General features: G+C 35.9%; 1 protein-coding gene across 6 annotated transcripts in view; it reads left to right on the top strand.

Moving 5' to 3' along the window:
- Ppp1r9a (protein phosphatase 1 regulatory subunit 9A) overlaps nt 1–17,185 on the top strand; it is a 275,864-nt gene that overhangs the window by 237,640 nt on the left and 21,039 nt on the right. For 4 of the 6 annotated variants that reach the window (XM_048340051.1, XM_048340052.1, XM_048340053.1 and 1 more), the window contains 2 exons: nt 13,033–13,190; nt 13,661–13,955. In XM_048340051.1, coding sequence (XP_048196008.1) covers nt 13,033–13,190; nt 13,661–13,955 — 453 coding nt within the window. The remainder of the gene's footprint in view (nt 1–13,032; nt 13,191–13,660; nt 13,956–17,185) is intronic. The other 2 variants (XM_048340055.1, XM_048340056.1) reach the window with 1 other exon arrangement.

The raw sequence follows: 17,185 nt of genomic DNA on the forward strand, positions 1-17,185 counted from the left end.
TATTATGTGAAATCCAGAATTTCTTTAAAAATTAAAAATGCTTTCAACTTTTTACCACTAATTGTACCATTGCCTCTTCTAATATTGACCAAGGGGTCCTAGAAAGTACTACCAGATAAGCAAAAGAAAATATTTAAGAGCTAAACACCATTGAAAGAAAGGCATAAAGTTGCCATTGTTCTGATTTTTTAATGAATAAGTGAAAGTACTGAAAAGTCATAGAATTTAGTAAAATAGATGGCTCTAAAAAACATTAAGCATCACCTCTTCCTTCATTTCTCCTAGTGTTTTTCCTTCCTGATCCCTCTCTCCAGCAAGTGGTGCAGTTCATTTTCAACAGTGTCTGTCTAGTGAGTGTCACTGCTGCATTTGTTTGCCCTTTGTCCCACCATTTTTGTGCCCCCCCCCGCTCTCCAAAACAGATAAACTTACATACAAAAACTTACATACAAAAAGGCACAGAAATCAAAAACAGCAACAAAGGAGGAAAAAAAAAGAAATTTACTCCTTACCTGACTTATGTAACTATAACCCCTCTATACATCACCTTTACAATAAAAGCAAGCAATTTTTTTTTTAAAAGAAGCAGTTGGGCAGGGAATGTGGCTCAGTGGTAAGTGCTTGCCTAGCATGCATGAAGCCCCATGTTTGATTCCTCAGTACCACATCAACAGAAAATTCCAGAAGTGGTGCCGTGGCTCAAGTGGTAGAGTGCTAGCTTTGAGCAAAAAAGAAGCTCAGGGACAGTGCCCAGGCTCTGAGTTTAAGCTGAGTTTAAGCCTGGCCAAAAAAAAAAAAAAAAAAAAAAAAAGGAAGAAGAATCAGTTCAAACAAGACAATATATTGTTTTAACAAGATTCAATTTAACATGGTAATAGAGAGAGCTAGAACAGAATTTAGCAAAAGATACTGAAGGCTCTCAGAAAGGAAAACATTGAAAATTCCGTATAAATAGGAAGAGAAAGCGCTAGCCTCAGTATTTTTAAATGTCCCAGGCTAAATTAAACTACATATACAATTTCAATCCAAATTAAAGTGAGATTTTTAAGAAATGGCCTTTAAATTTTAGTTTGATGTTTTCTCAATGTGTATTGATGAAAAATTTGGCCCAAGAGAGTCAAGATATCTCTGAGGAAGAGTAAGATGAACCATTCTTCCAAATAACAAAATTTATTATGAGGCAAAAATGATGAAGGTGGTGGGTCTCTCTCAACTGTCAAGTTGATTGATGCAGTAGAATAAAGTCCAGATGGATAAATCCGTGTCAGTGTGACAGTGGGATGCATCTGCAGACCTGAGGAGAGGATGGCCTCATGTGTGGTTCTGGGAAATTTAGCCATCTATCCATCCTGAAAATAATAAACTCATACCCCACCATACAACATCATGAAAAAGTCTCCAAGTAGATATAATGTCAGATATGAAAGGCAATATTTTAAGCCTTTGGTAAGAAAATCTATAGTGATTACATGATATCTTAAAATACAAAATTCTAAACCATAGGAAAGTTTTGATAAATCTGGCCACAATAATGTCTAGAAAATCTAATTTTCCAAAGACATCATAAAAGGCATGAATAGAGAAGCCGAGGAATGACAGAAGAAAAGTGTAGCACATATAATGTATTAAAAATATTATCACCTAGAATATATTAAGGCCTCGTACCAATTGTAAGAAAACACAACTAACAATAGAAAAATGGTCAGAACACATAAGCAAGCAGTTCACAAAAGGGAAAAACCCAATGGTTAGTAAATAACATAAATGCTCTCATTAGCAAAAATAACATAACTAAGAAATACAAAATTTCACAGTAACATGATAGCTAGCATGTGGGGAGGAGGAAGGAGAAAAGGAAAAAAAATCATAGAGGTATTTTGTTAAAACAGTATGATATTATGCAGTAAAATGGAGAAGGTACAAATTATATGGCCCAACAAGTTCACTTTAGAGTATATATTCACCTTTTAGAAACTCTTGCCATTTGTACCAATGACATATTCAAATGTTCACCACTGGGGCTGGAGATGTAGCTCATAACAGAGCACTTGCCTAGTATGTTCACAGTCCTGAGTTCATTCCCCATCACCACACAAAAACAACAGTAAAGTCACTGCAAAAGCATTCATTTTGGCCACAGTTAAACATAAATTGATTCTTGTCATACTCTTCTACATGCAGGTAATCAAAACTCAAACTCCCAATTGCAGAATGTTATATACAATTCATTACCTAATGTATAAAAGCTTTGAAGAAAGCAAACTTGATCAGTATATTCTTTAAAAGAGGAATGCATTTTTATAATGACTAGGAAAAGAGTACATGTGCAATTGGAAATAAGGCATAGAGAGGGCTTCAGAAACACTAAGTTTATTATAGGGGGTGCCTAAGAACTCTTTTCTTTTCCATGTGGTATATACTTTTGGTAAACAAAGTATTTTAAAATAGAATTTTTGAAGTAAAGAAAATGGAAGGTAACTGGAAAAACTACTGAAGAAAACTAGGCTTAAACTATTAATGTAAGCTTTATTGAGGAAAAAGGCGTATACCAGTCATGCATTTATATCAGTAGGGAAGTTCTGGAGATCATTGGACTGTTTTAGAAATCTTTTTGTTGTTCTTTTTTTTTTCTTTTCCTTTTGGAGCCTCCATGCTTGTGATTCTTTCAGATACCTGTGGATTGAGGCCTGCCTAGACCTTTACCTCTATGTCTGACTTATTTCCTGATGAGTATATTAAGCATTCACTTTTAGCACTGGAGCCTAGAATTTTAAAGTAAGGTTAAAAGGCATGATTAAAGCCTAAATTCATTAAAAAGAAAGCCATTAAAAGGAAAGCTAACGCTGGAGTAGTAATTTATCTGGAATGTCCCACACAATAGCACTAAATTCAAGGCAATGAGGTAATTATTCCAAGTTGTCACATTGGCTAGTTCAAAACTGGGGTAGAGGGTAATTCTGGAGTAAACTCAAGCTTTTAAAAATCATACATGCAGATACAATTTTCTTATAAAGTTTTTTTTATAATTTTTACTTTTTCTGTGCAAATTTTTTTTAATTTTACCTGAACCAGTATTTTTGACTATGAAATATTACTGAATGTCACTAATGAAAAAAGCGAGCATTTCCTAGAAAACCACTATGGAAAAATGTAACGAACAAGCCAAATGAATGAGAAATCAATATTTATTGATTACTTTCTGGCATATCATTAAAGTCAGTATCTATCTTCTTACAAAAAAAAAAGCACCTAAATTGCCTGTCTACTGTTGTGCAAATTTTGAATCTGTACAAATGGAAACCATTAAAACTTCTTTTATTCAATGAGACATTTAAAAGGAGGTATATGGTGAAATAGTGGTTATCCTTGCTTCATTTTTCACTGTCTTCCCAGGGCCTTCAAATCCTTCAATCATAACAAGGTAGAGAGTAGTAACAGAAGAGAGCCAACCAGTGGGCCCAGGGTGTGGATCAAATAGTAAAGTGCTTTCCTAGCATGCCCACAGACTTGAAAGAGACATTTGAGCTACTTTAGTAGGAGACACATTATTTTGTCAGAATGAGCTTTAAGTAAATTTTCTGTTCATTTTTTTTGAAAAATAGGCTAAATAATGTTTTGTTTGGCTTTCAAATTTTCTTTGCTTTCAATAGAACTATAAGACAGATTATGATCTTTTGGAAGGAAAGATGATCATGATCTTTTGGAAGGAATGATGATTTTAACCCAAATGCAGTCATTCCTGAGGAAGACTTTAAAGACAACTATGTTCCAAAGTATGTCTTCCATTAGGTGTATGGTCTCCTTCACCAGGGAATTCTAATCACATAGATTGGAAGGTAATCATATAATTCAGCTGGAGGAAAATTGACTAAAGGTAAAGGTTAGGAAGTTGGAGTGGAAAAGGGACCTAAATGAGGAAGGTGGCACTGTACAGTATAACTTGTAGATGCAGCTGCCCTTAGCTCCTATGGACATTCCACTTAGGAGATCTAGTGGACATCTCATAAGCATAAGATCAATCACAGGGATCCAAACATCTGGAAAATTAAAACTGAAGCAAATAAATTTCTAGGAGTTGAGATGAGATAGTTCTCTATGTATGGTCTTAAAAAATATGTTCTAGCCATGTTGGATCAGTAGTTATGGTATCTAAAATCCTTAGAGTTTTTTTTTTTAAGTAATAACAGAAACCAACATCAAATTATGAGTTACTGAATCTTTTAAGCGAACATGAATAATTTGTTTACTTGGCATGGTAATTATGGTAATAACAAAAGGTTATTCCAAGGAAACAGTGGAAACATCAGAAAGTCGGCACACTAAAAAATATTGCTTGTAAGTTTTTAGATCAGTGGTTTATGAACACCCAAAAAGTCATTCAGGTAGTTATTTTAGTTTAAAATTTATTTGATTTATTCAGGTTATGTTATTGAAAGCCTACTTTTTAATTTTTTGTAATTTGGCTTGCAAATTGCTGTTAATGGATTTTTAAATTATATTTAGTTCCTATATACACACTTACCTAATTAAACACCTACATGCATTTAAAATTGCATTTGTTTATTATTATATTTGATTTTCTACTTAAGTATTATTGGTAGATTTGTAGTCTTCCTAAGTACTTAAGAAATTCTTATACATCTGTTCCAAGCATACTTAGAATTGTTTTGGGCCCTAAGTTTTCTTCAGTTTCTAATGTTGTATGTAATCATATCTTATGGTTTAAAGATACTTTGGGATTTAGAAACACAACTCTCATATTATCAGGTAGCTGTATTTACTTTCAACCAAAGACACGAGAGCCAGATTTTTCCTGCACTAATCAAGGAAGCTTTTACATTACAATATGTAATTATGGGGGTCACCTACTTAGCGTGCTTAGAGTTACTAATATAGAGACTTTTGACTGGAAAACTGATTACATCTTGAAGGCAGCCCCGAATTAAAACGCAGGTGCTTGTTGATTGTGGTGGTGTCAATGACACTACAGTGTCAAGAAGAGAACATTCACATATCCTGCCTCCCACACCCTATTACACACATGGCCTCGTTGTGGTGGTTGTCCCGGAAGGCTGAAAGGTCTAACCATACTGTTGTTTGACTAGATTTTATATTTCCTTAGTTTTTAGAATCTATAGATCTCTTCTCTATCAGAATCTAAAGATGGATGGTAGTAAAGACTGTCCCAATACTTAAATGTCTTTCCTTAGTGTCCAAATCCAAATTCTACATCTTTCAGTATGCTCAGAAATCAAGCACCCATACAATTGTCAAATGATATGTCCTTTGTTTTTCTGGGGGCAGCTAATACCTCTGTGGGCAGGCTGGTGCCATTACTCAAGAGTCACTCTGGAAATATGGACAGCAAAATTTGGACCCCTGCTTACCTGGTGCAGGAGCTTAGCTTGATCTCATGCTAAAGAAGCCCAAGTTAGATACTTAGCTACATCAAGAAAGCATTACACTAAGACAGATATCCAAATTAGATTTCAAATACCGTACAAATACTTTTCAGATTGTATTTATGGATAAAGAGGTAGAAAAGAACTCTTCAATATTCTGTCAGCCCTTAGCAAATGAAATAATTCATACAAAAAGTATAAGTCTAATTCTAAGACCAGAAAACAATCTACCTTTATGTAGTGGTAAGAAATTATCTTCCTAGGAAAGTTCATAAATACTTCCTGGAATACAGAGTGGATCAGCTTTTCATGGTTGCAAAGAAATCAACCATCAATTGAATTCAGGATGGAAGTTGCCTATAGGTAGACTCCTCACCAAATGCTGTTTTAAGATGAGACACAAGTATGTAACATGGTCTCGTGATATTTGATTTAATACATCTTCCTGATATGATACTGGAAGCCAAGCCATAGGGCTTTATTTAGGTTATATCCTCCAGCAGTAAGCCAAGGCAAGGATATAATTAATGGAAGGAGAGCCTTCTCAGTATCATGCAGATATTGACGTTTCCCAGGCTCATGTTAATATCTGGAAATATCAAATCCTAGAACCATAGAGATAATTAAGTTAGAATGGACTTGAGATGGTTCTAAATGAAAATGTGCCAAAGATGTGTTTTTCCCTTTTTGAATTAATTTTAATTATACAAATAATACATAAATGCAAAAAACCCACATAAAACAAAACACACATGCAAAAATAAAAGTGTCATTTAACCCACATCGCGTATTCTAATAATCTAGTAGGAAGGGTATCTTTCCAGGTTTTCTGTGCAATTACAATCACACATTTACCATTAGAAAATGCTTCTAGTGTTAACTGTTTTCTTAATAGCTTAATGAATGTACAAGTTGTTCTACAACTTATTTTTTTCATATGTACCTCATCACTTTTTGTCAGCAAATAGAGAGTTATTGAGTACATATTATATAGCACTCTTCTAAGCACTTTTGGATCTATTAATGCATTTAATCTTCATAACAGTATAGTGATTATATTGTGTCATTATCAACCTCATTTTGTAGTTGAAGGTCGTCAGGGGACCTATGAGAGGTTAGATAAATAGCCCAGTTTTTGTGGCCTAGTAGCTAGTAGATTCTGTTCAAGAAACTTAACTCAGGTCTTCTCCTCTCTCTGAGATGCTTAAACTCACCTCCTGAATGCAAGATGTATCAACCCAAATCCCAGTGGGTCCATTTTTTATGAACTTGTAATGACTAAATAATATGCAGATACTGCTCAAGTTTTGAAATGCCACCGAGTGCTTCATTATGCTCAGTATTTTAGTTGACAATAGCACCAGCGAGGGATGGCTGGTTTTGAGGTGGATAATGCACATCACGATGCACAGGGACCCCATTGTTATGCTGCTCCATTCCCCTCGCTCCTTTGCTGCCTGTATCTCATCCCGGGGCAGCATTCCATTTACGTCAAAAATAACGTCAATCCACTGAAAGAAACTAAATGACGCACAGTATTACTGTGGGGAACTTGTCTCTGTATAATATGATATATAAAATCCTAATTTCGTAGAGCATTTTTCATAACAGCTGCTAAAATCATAATCAAATCCATTATATTCTTTTAGAGGATCCAATTTAAAGCAATATTGAAACTCATCTGAAAATTCAGGTGAGGTAGAGTACCACCCACTGCATGCTGCTTTGTCATTAGCTCCTGTATGTCTCTTCTGAATGTATCTGTCTATATTTATTTATCTAGTTGAGTCTTCTCTTTTGTATTTCTAGCTTCTTTTGAGTCAGAGGTAGTCTGTTTCACTGACTGAAGGTTCTGAAAGAAAGAATGAGTCTGTGAGACCCTTAGCCCCAATTAACCACTAAAAAAATGGAGGAAGCAACAGAAGAAAAGGAAATTTTCTTCTGACCCTTATGGACAACAAAACAAGATACCCTGTAGAGAAGAGGGAAAGGAAGAACTGAGGTTTGGGGCTTAGAAGTGCCATTGTATTATGTACTAACAGCTCTGTAGGGAACAAATGACAATGAAGTACAGCACATAACTTTGAAACATTGAGAGACCAGGATCTCTCCTGCCGTGTTGTCATTTCCAAAACTGATAACTTTTTTTTTTTTTTTTTTACCGTTTTAGCGTAAGAATCTTATGCCTTCACTTTGACAATAAAGGGGGAAAAAAAGAAAAAGAATCTTATTCCTGGAATATGGACAAAGCAAGTGTTGTTGTTATTTTCTTCCTGATGCTATATGCTTTTACTAATATGCAGTTAGCACTGGACATGTATTTTTGTTTAGTACATAAAGTAAAATAATAAACATTTGAGGCAGAAGATTGCTTGTGAAGTTTACTTCCACACCTGAAAGTGATCTTCTAGAAGGAGCCTAAGCCATAGGTCTGGACTCTATCCAGGTTGTACCACAGATAGGTTCAAGTAAGCAATCTTGTTTGAGCATCAATACTCTTTTTTTAATTTAATTTTATTGTCAAGATGATAAACAGAGGGGTTACAGTTACATATGTAAGGTAGTGAGTACATTTCTTATTGAATATTGTTACCCCTCCCTTTTCCTTCCCCTAAACCCCCCAGTTGTAAAGTTCATTTTCAACATATTGTTTTGTGAGTATTGCTGTTACATTGGTTCACCCTTTGTCCTTTGTCTCACCATTTTGTTGTTTCTCCTCCATTCCTTTCCCCAATTCAGATAAACTTACATACTGTACACAGGGTACCAAAATCAAATATAGTGACAAAAAGGGATAAAGCAAAGGGGGAAAAAAAACAAAAGAAAAAATAATGACACAGTCCATTAAAAACAACAACAACAAAGTAAAACCTCTGTTTCCATATCTTGAAGTCCATTTATTGAGCTATTATGATCATCAGCTAGGACTATCCTAGACATGTACTAATTATTAACAATGAGGGAATAAGGTTAGAGGAGAATGTAGAACTCCAGGGTTCTATTGAGTTATCATATTCTGATACTTAAATTTCATGGATGGAAAAAGATGGCATATAGTAATCATACAAATGACACAGCAGCATACATCATGTGTTCAGTTCCTCTGTTCCATAGTCCCAAAGATACTTCTTGCTGTGTCTTTTGGTAATTGCTTCTATCTTTTTCCTTGTATAGGTATTATTGAAATGAAAGTTGTAAGTCCATTCCATTTTTGTGGCTCTTTTAGAAAACTCTTTTTCAGAGTGGAACAACAAATATTAGTTAATAATTCAGTCAATGCTACAAACACTGCTGCAAATATAGTGGCACTGATACTTGCTTTCAGATAATCAGAAATTGTTCATTGGCTGGGCACTGTCACACTTATAATCCTAGCAACTCTGGAGGATGAAATCTGAGGATTGTGGCTCAAAGCCAGCCAGGGAAGCAAAGTTTGTGAGACTCTTATCTCCAACTAACCACCAAAAATAAGGGGGAAGGCAGAAGTGGGGCTATAGCTCAAGTAGTAGAGCACCAGCCTTGATCAAAAAAGCTTAAAACATAGTACACAGGCCTGAGTTCAAGCCCCAGCACTGACACCAAAAATAAAAATCTAAAAAGAAATTCTTACTTGCATAAAGTATATCACTGCCACTTGAGTATTCACCTTAAGATGCTTCCTTTCAGACTTCAGCATCTTTAGTAGATCTAATTTCACGTGTGTGCTCAAGCAATGTGCATCTGATCACTGGTGCAAAAGCAAAGATACCAAGTTGATATTTTGAATTGCCTGACGATAGCAATAGGTTCTACTTAGTAGTAGTGGAACCATGAGTTTCAGAATAAATTCTTTGCCTTCTGAAACCCTGCTTGTAAGTCACTCTCATTTCTTCCCACTGTATTTGTTCAGTAGCAATGATGGAGAAGCTACTGCAGTCCTGAATGAGGAGTGTTGCATTCTATCTTCAAGATCCAGGACTTGCTTGCAAAAGAAATCCTGTTTACAATGGTGGAGGAGCTTCCTCCCTAGGCCTTTTTGTCACTTAGTAGCCAACGTTTTTAACCAAATGATACATGAAATTATCTGATGAGAAGTAATTTGTTCTGTAGTTGTAGAAATGTCTTCTCTTTTTTCCTGAATTCTCAGAATTAATATATGGAAGATTAATGATTATAGTCATGAGTAACTCACTGTAATTTTGAATGTTCTACGCTGGCAATGCAATTTAATAACCTAAAACCTTGATCTCTAATGGTATTAAAATGATACTAAAAGCTGTGAAAAAAATGTCAACACTAGCTAAATTGGAGTGGATAGCTAGTAGCCCAGGAGTCAGGATAATCATGATAGTTCATCAACTAACTAGCTGTGTAGATGAGGGCAGGTGACTTGAATTTTCTGAGCTTTAGAAGAGATTAAAAGCACTCTTTCTTGGTGTGTCATGCAGAACAAATGAGATGGCATGTGTGCAAGTGCTTTGTTCTCATAGAGCAGTCAGTCCTAATAGGAGACAGTAAAGATATAAAACACACATACACTGCTATATTTCTAATTATATTAGTGCTTTTGTCTGTTTGGTGTTCATAGTATATATGTAAACAGAGCTTGTAAGGTTGACTTTTTCCCAATTATCACAAGTAATGAACTTTTAATGTGTAGCTGCAAATATAGATTTTATTGGAAGCAGGAAATTAAAGTGGTAAAAATTATTTTTCCTCCATAGCACAATAGAGTACTAATTAGAAAATATCTAGTTGTTCTTTAAATGTTCTAGAAGAATGTTTTTTCCGAAGTATTCATTCCTCATTGGATAGCAAAGAAAATCAAAACTTTCTGTAAGTATTGTCATGCAATAGATGTATCTGGTGGGTAAAAATGTATTTAATTTTATTCGTTAGAATGGATCAGGAAAATGTGGTACATATACACAATGGAATTTTATGCCTCTATCAGAAAGAATGACATTGCCCTATTTGTAAGGAAATGGAAGGACTTGGAAAAAATTATACTAAGTGAAGTGAGCCAGACCCAAAGAAACATGGACTCTATGGTCTCCTTTATTGGGAATAATTAGTACAGGTTTAGGCAAGTCACAGCAGAGGATCACAAGAGACCAATAGCCCTTATGATCACATAACATGATGCTAAGTGAAATGAACTCCGTGTTATGGAAATGATAGTTATATCACAGTTGTAACTACTTTCAACTTCCCATGTGTATCTGTAGCTTCTATTATTGACGATGTTCTTGTATCACCTTCCTGTGGTTGTACCTACACTATCTCTGTAATCTTTTTTTTTGGCCAGTCCTGGGCCTTGGACTCAGGGCCTGAGCACTGTCCCTGGCTTCTTCCCGCTCAAGGCTAGCACTCTGCCACTTGAGCCACAGCGCCGCTTCTGGCCGTTTTCTGTATATGTGGTGCTGGGGAATCGAACCTAGGGCCTCGTGTATCCGAGGCAGGCACTCTTGCCACTAGGCTATATCCCCAGCCCCTATCTCTGTAATCTTATATGAGTATATTGGAAACCATGTATCCTGGTATTGGAACTAGGAAATTGAAAGGGAATACCAAAATTGAGAGACACAGGGTAAAAAAAGAAAAACAACTACAAAAGCAATACTTGCAAAACTGTTTGGTATAAGTGAACTGAACACCGCATGGGGGGAAAGGGAAAGGGGGAGGGGGGTATGAGGGACGAGGTAACAAATAGCACAAGAAATGTATCCATTGCCTAACATATGAAACTGTAACCTCTCTGTACATCAGTTTGATAATGAAAATTTGGAAAAAAAAGAATCATTAAAAAAAATTTTATTCGTTAGAACCATAAGCAGAGTATTCAGTTTCCTACAGGTATATATGGTTTTGAGGCATATATGGTTTTGGTTTGATGACATACTTTCTACAGCCCTTACTATTACACAACTTTCTGCAACTTGATTTTTTGCTTTTTTTTTTAAGTAACAAATCCAGAAGCACTTGTTAATTTCTTGAAAATGACTCCATTATACTGACTGTCACCTTGGAAAGGTAAAACAGGATTAATGAGCCAATGATTTTATTTCTAAAGTGTGGAGATTGAGATAGATATAAGAAGTAGTTACAGTGCTGATAAAAACTATCAGAGCATGCTTTTCTCCAACCAACACCTACAATAACCATGTTCATGGGTAAACTGTTAACACTAGAGTCTTGATTTTAATGCTGAGCAGCAAAATTAAAGTCTGATAAGAGCCACACTAATGAGAATCACATTAGTCTTTCCTTGTAGCCTTCCTTAGTTCATATTTTTGTGCTCTGTCTCCTCTTTCTCATAGAGTCTCTCACCCAACCCTTCCCTGAACTAAAGCTTAAACTCAGGTCCTTGAGCTTGCTAGACAAGTGCTACTTGAGCCATGTTCCTAGGCTTTTAAAGTTTTAGTTATTTTTTCAGACAAGTTTTCTTGTTTTTTTGAGATCTCTTACCTACATCTCCTGTGGAGATATCTATAATCTGGTATTACAGATGTGTGCCACAATACTTTACCAAAATGCCCAGTTTGTCTGTTGAGATATAAAGTGTTGCTATTTTCCTGGCTGGCCTTGAACCATGCTAATTTCTGCTTCCTAAGTAGCAGGGATTCTTGGTATGTGCCATCAAACAGGAAGGCTTTCATGGAGTCTTTACTTAAAAATTTCATTAGACATTTCCTCATGGAAAACTAGTTTCATTTCTGGTTGGGAGAGAAGATATCTGGAAAAAACGAAATGAGACAGAGGCAGAGACAAATAGCAAAATGTAAACATAGAAGTTAAAGAAAATGTTTATCCTGCTCCATCCGTAATGCTACTTAGTTCAGTACTTGTGGTTCCAGTCCCCAGTGGTTTGTTTTCTTTCCTCAGCTATTTTAAGTTGGGTGGGGTTAAAATTTTTCCTATAGGCTTTCTACAGGGTACACGGAGGAACACATTAGATATTCAGAAACCGTTTGGGCAGAAAAGGAAATATTAAGACCCAGTGGTACTGCTTGTTAAGATTTGCTATAGAAAAGTTATACTTGACCTGTTAACCACACTTGACACTGACAGTCAGTTTTCATCCTTAGAGATGTGAAGATCACCCAATTTTGATTCACTATCCACTTGTATCTATGATCACTGGGCACCCCAACATACATGCATAGAAATAAAAAAAATTGATCTTGTTTATGACATATACCTGTAATCCTACCTGAGGAGGCAGAAGTAGGAGGACCATGTGTTGGAGGCCCACCCAGGCAAAGTAGTGAGACACTGTTTTAAAGGAAAATAAAAATAAAGGGCTACAATGGCTCAGGTGGGATAGAACTTCCTACAATACCCAAAGCCTGTAGTGGATTCACAATACAAAAAAAAGTGCTATTAATAATTGTTTTGTAGGATGGCCTTATGTGGTTTGTTGTGCCCTTGGTTATTTTTAGTTTTGGATTGCTCATTTCGGGTTTGTATATTACTCTAAATCCTACTCATTTCTGCATCAACTGTGGAATAACAGTCACACTGTTATGACTGTTACCCCCTCACTTGGTGTTACTGATAACTGAGATTTTGCTTCCAGGGTTTGTGGTCTCTTTGTCAATCGACTCCTAAAGTTTCTCTGTCTGATGATTTTGCAATATTCTTTCCTTAGACTTGACTGAAGCAGTACCAGAAACAGAGCGCCTGGATTCAAAGGCACTGAAAACTCGAGCCCAGCTCTCTGTGAAGAACAGGCGTCAGAGGCCCACTAGGACACGACTGTACGACAGTGTCAGTTCAACAGATGGAGAGGACAGCCTGGAACGAAAGGTGGGCATCCTGGGCTGTTTCAGACCTGTATGGGTGTTCTGTTGTTCCTACAGCTTGTTGGTTACTTTGCAGCCAGACTCTGTGCCCTAGCAGGAAACAACTGGGATAGTCCCTGTCTTAGTCTCTTGAGTTTTTATGCAACTTGCTATATTTTTAATTACAGTTCCTTCTATTTACTCAACTAGCCAAGAACATTATCCACAGAGTCATATTTAATAATGGTGCTTATGATATTCAACTGGTTTGACCTAATGGGAAATAATGCCTGCAGAAATTAACATTTCTGTGTGTCTTAGGTATCTGTTTTAGCTCCTATGTTAGTGTGGCTCATAGTTATGAGCCATGCATTCTCATCAGTAAACCAACAAACAGAAAGTCCTTTTCTTTGGAATTCACTAAAAAAAAGTAAGTATGTTGCCAGAACTGGTACTTAGTGGCATAACCTCCTTTATAATCTCTTATACCAACAGCCTTCAAAGAGTCTCTATAACCACACGCATGTTTCCAAACCACTTCTGCCCAAGGGTCTGAGAACTTCTTCTCCAGAATCAGATTCTGGGGTCCCATCTCTCACTCCAGTGGCTAGTCGCGTGTCCTGGTCTGACCACATAGATGAGTTGCAAGAAGGACCACTGTACCCAGAAAGGGGGTCCTCCCCCTTTGTCTGGGGAGATACTTCACACTCCTCTACTACAAAATCTGATCACGAGATGGAAGAATCTCCCTGTCACCATCAAGCTACCACTCAGAGAATACAAGAAAAAGGTATTGGTCATTTTTTTTGCCATTCTTCTTGGCTTTGTCTGTCTTAACACCCTTGTTTATGTAATATATACACACAATCATAAATTCTTTGTCTTCTCAGAATAAATACCATTGCTTTTCTTTTATGTTCAGGATAAAAAGAATCCACATTCCATATTTTTAGTTGTCATCTTTTCCTATAAGTTTAGTAATTTTATCTGTTTACCTCTTCACAAGAAGGGAATTCTTTGGTTGATTATCTAGCAATTTTGTAAAACACAACCTAGAGTTTTGATATAAACATTAATATAATCACATAGGAAAAAAATGAAGATTAAAATGGTGTAAGTCCATTACCCTTTAACTGATTTTTATTTACCATAAATTTTCACAATAATGATTTCTATTACACAGTGCAATGGGATAGCTATGAAAGATAATCCAGGAAAGTTAGTTGATTAAATTTTAAAATAAGTTCCTGAGATTACCCCAGGATTTCTTAACAGTGTAGACAGAATTTTTCTTTCTACTTATGTATTTTGGTTTATAGAGACAATAAACTCATGTTTAAATGAACTGTACAAAAACATACTAAATCAGATCATAGTTTCCCCTGTCCTTCCACAGCTGATATGTTCTTTTAAAGTAATCAGATATATTTATTTAAATTGTAATTCCCATCTGAAATGAAATCTATACACATACACATGAACCTATAAGTACACAAAATGATAATTGTCGGTATGTGTTTGTTTTGGTTTTGTAACCATGTGTTTCTACAAAAATAAAATCCTACTAATCACATTACTCTGTGACATTTTACAAATAATATTTTATGCATATCCATCTGTGGAAATATATCCAAACTTAAATGGCAATGTGTATATTTGTATATAAATCATAAGCTTGTCAACTAAAAATTATATTCAAGAGTATTCAAAGAAATCAGGACCAGTAAAAATAGATGTATGAATTGCAATATGTACCTATAACCAATTTTTGTAGAGGGGCAAAGGAAAAATTACACTGAAATATAACGCTAGAGATGAATCTCTGGAGAAAGATGTTGACAGGGTAAAGGCAAACCCAGAAAAATACATATGACTTATTTCCCCATTTTATTTATCAATTATTTGTACACGGGGGCTTCATTTTGATATGTCCATATATGCATAGAATATATATGTACATATATCAGATTAATTTGCTCCATCACTCTTCCTTATCCCCTCCTCCTCAAACCAATCTCAATAACTTCATTGTTCTATTTTTATTATTTCTATTTTTATTGTTCTATTTTTTCTATTGTTTTATTGTTCTATTTTTATTGTTTCTATTTTTATACAAGTGCATCAAGTATTTTGACCATATTTACCATCTTTCACCCACTCTCCTTCTTCCCCTTTCTCATTAGTACCCACACCCATGTACAAGACCTATTTACATTCTTATTATTCATTTTTAGTTGTTAAAAGGTGTTCCATCATTTCATCATGGTATTTCCATTGCCTTGATAACATTCCAGCCTCGAAGAGCCCCTCTGCTTTCCAAGTTTATTTGACTTTAATCCATTTACTGGTGTAATTATTCATTAGGTGCTGAACATACACTCGGTGTCTAGCCAAGTGCTAATATCAGATTCCCCTTTTCCCTCCAGGAGTTTTCATACCAAGTTTGTCTGTCTTGTCTGCCAGCACCTAACTATCTCTGCTCACTCTACTCCTATTTTCATGGGTTTGTTTTTTTTGTCTGTTTTGTTTTTGCTAAACCTGAGGTTTTAACTCAGGGCCTGGGCCTTGTCCCTCTGCTTCTTTATGCTCAAGGCTATGCTCTACCACTTGACCCACAGTGCCATTTCCAGATTTTTCTGAGTAGTTTATCAGAGATAAGAGTCTTATGGCCTTCCCTACTTTGACTGGCATTGAGCTGTGATCCTCAGATCTCAGCCTCCTGAGTAGTTAGGATTGTAGGAATAAGCCCCTAGCACCTGACTAATACTCATATTTCTTATTAGATTGATTATTTGGTGGCAGACCTTGGCTTTAATCAAGAACAACTAAAAAGGCAATAGGTTCTTTGACCTTCCAGTTTCAAGTTCTGATGGTGAAGAGTGAGATCTATCACATCTTAGTAATATACCCACATTTAATTGAATTTTTAAATCTTTTCTTTTTTTTGGTACTAGAGGATCAAACCTACAGCACTGTACATAATGAGCTTGCTAAGCAAATACTTTGTCAATAAACCGTATCTTAGCCCTATACCCACATTTACTCAAGCTTTGAGTGATGGTTTCATGTGGCTCAAAAGTTGAAAACACTAATTTCTGAACCAGAATAAAATGAATTTTCTGATTTACTTTGGGAGGTCAGCTGACATAATAACCATCATTCTTCACTGTTCCATTCTCTCTTTTGGTTGGTAGGTTCATAAATCAGAAAGTTGCTCAGTGAGCATAAAATTAGAATCCAGTTAACTGAATGTGTACACAGAATATGACAAACTGCCATTTCACCAATGGCCAACCACCACCACCTCTCTCTCGTTTCCCCAAGCTCTCCTTCCCAGATTCCAGTAAACAGCCAGTCAGTGTCATTTGAGATGGCCTTGTGCTCTTTTTATGATGTTACATAGGCTGATAGGACATAGGTTAACCAAGTGCGATTTACCTCCATTGTTTTCAAAATCCAGAAAACGAGATTCTGTGAAAACCCATCCATTCCTGGAATTCATGTTTATACTCTAATCTAACCTATACTCCCAGAAAATTCTGATCCTTCTTCAAAACCCAGCTTAAATCTCATCCCCTGAATGAGGCCTTAGGCTCACCCATTCCATTCTCTTATGACTTCACAAAAATTTTCTTTGTTAACTCTTCTTTGTTGTTGTGTACCTGAGATCTAGTTGTCACATATGAGCCAAAGCTTTCTCCCCTATCATGTTAATCTTTATCTTCTTGGTTGCTCACAAACAGCATGGTATACAATTGATGCTCGATAATTCTCTGGATGAATTACTAAGTAAGTTTGTCTAGGTAACTAAATGCATTGGTCTAGAAGGGAAGGTCATCTACCAAACTCAGTGGCCACTTATTTTTATAATATCATGTATTACAGTGTGGCCTTTTGTTACCCAGGCATGCTTGCATGCTACAATGGCGATTTTGAGAACAATGGAGGTTAATCGCACTCTGTGAACCCATGTCCTATCAGCCTATTTAACATCTTAAAAAGAGAGCACAAGGCCATCTC

This window comes from Perognathus longimembris, chromosome 2 (genome assembly GCF_023159225.1).
Source record: "Perognathus longimembris pacificus isolate PPM17 chromosome 2, ASM2315922v1, whole genome shotgun sequence".
NCBI classification, from domain to species: Eukaryota; Metazoa; Chordata; class Mammalia; order Rodentia; family Heteromyidae; genus Perognathus; species Perognathus longimembris.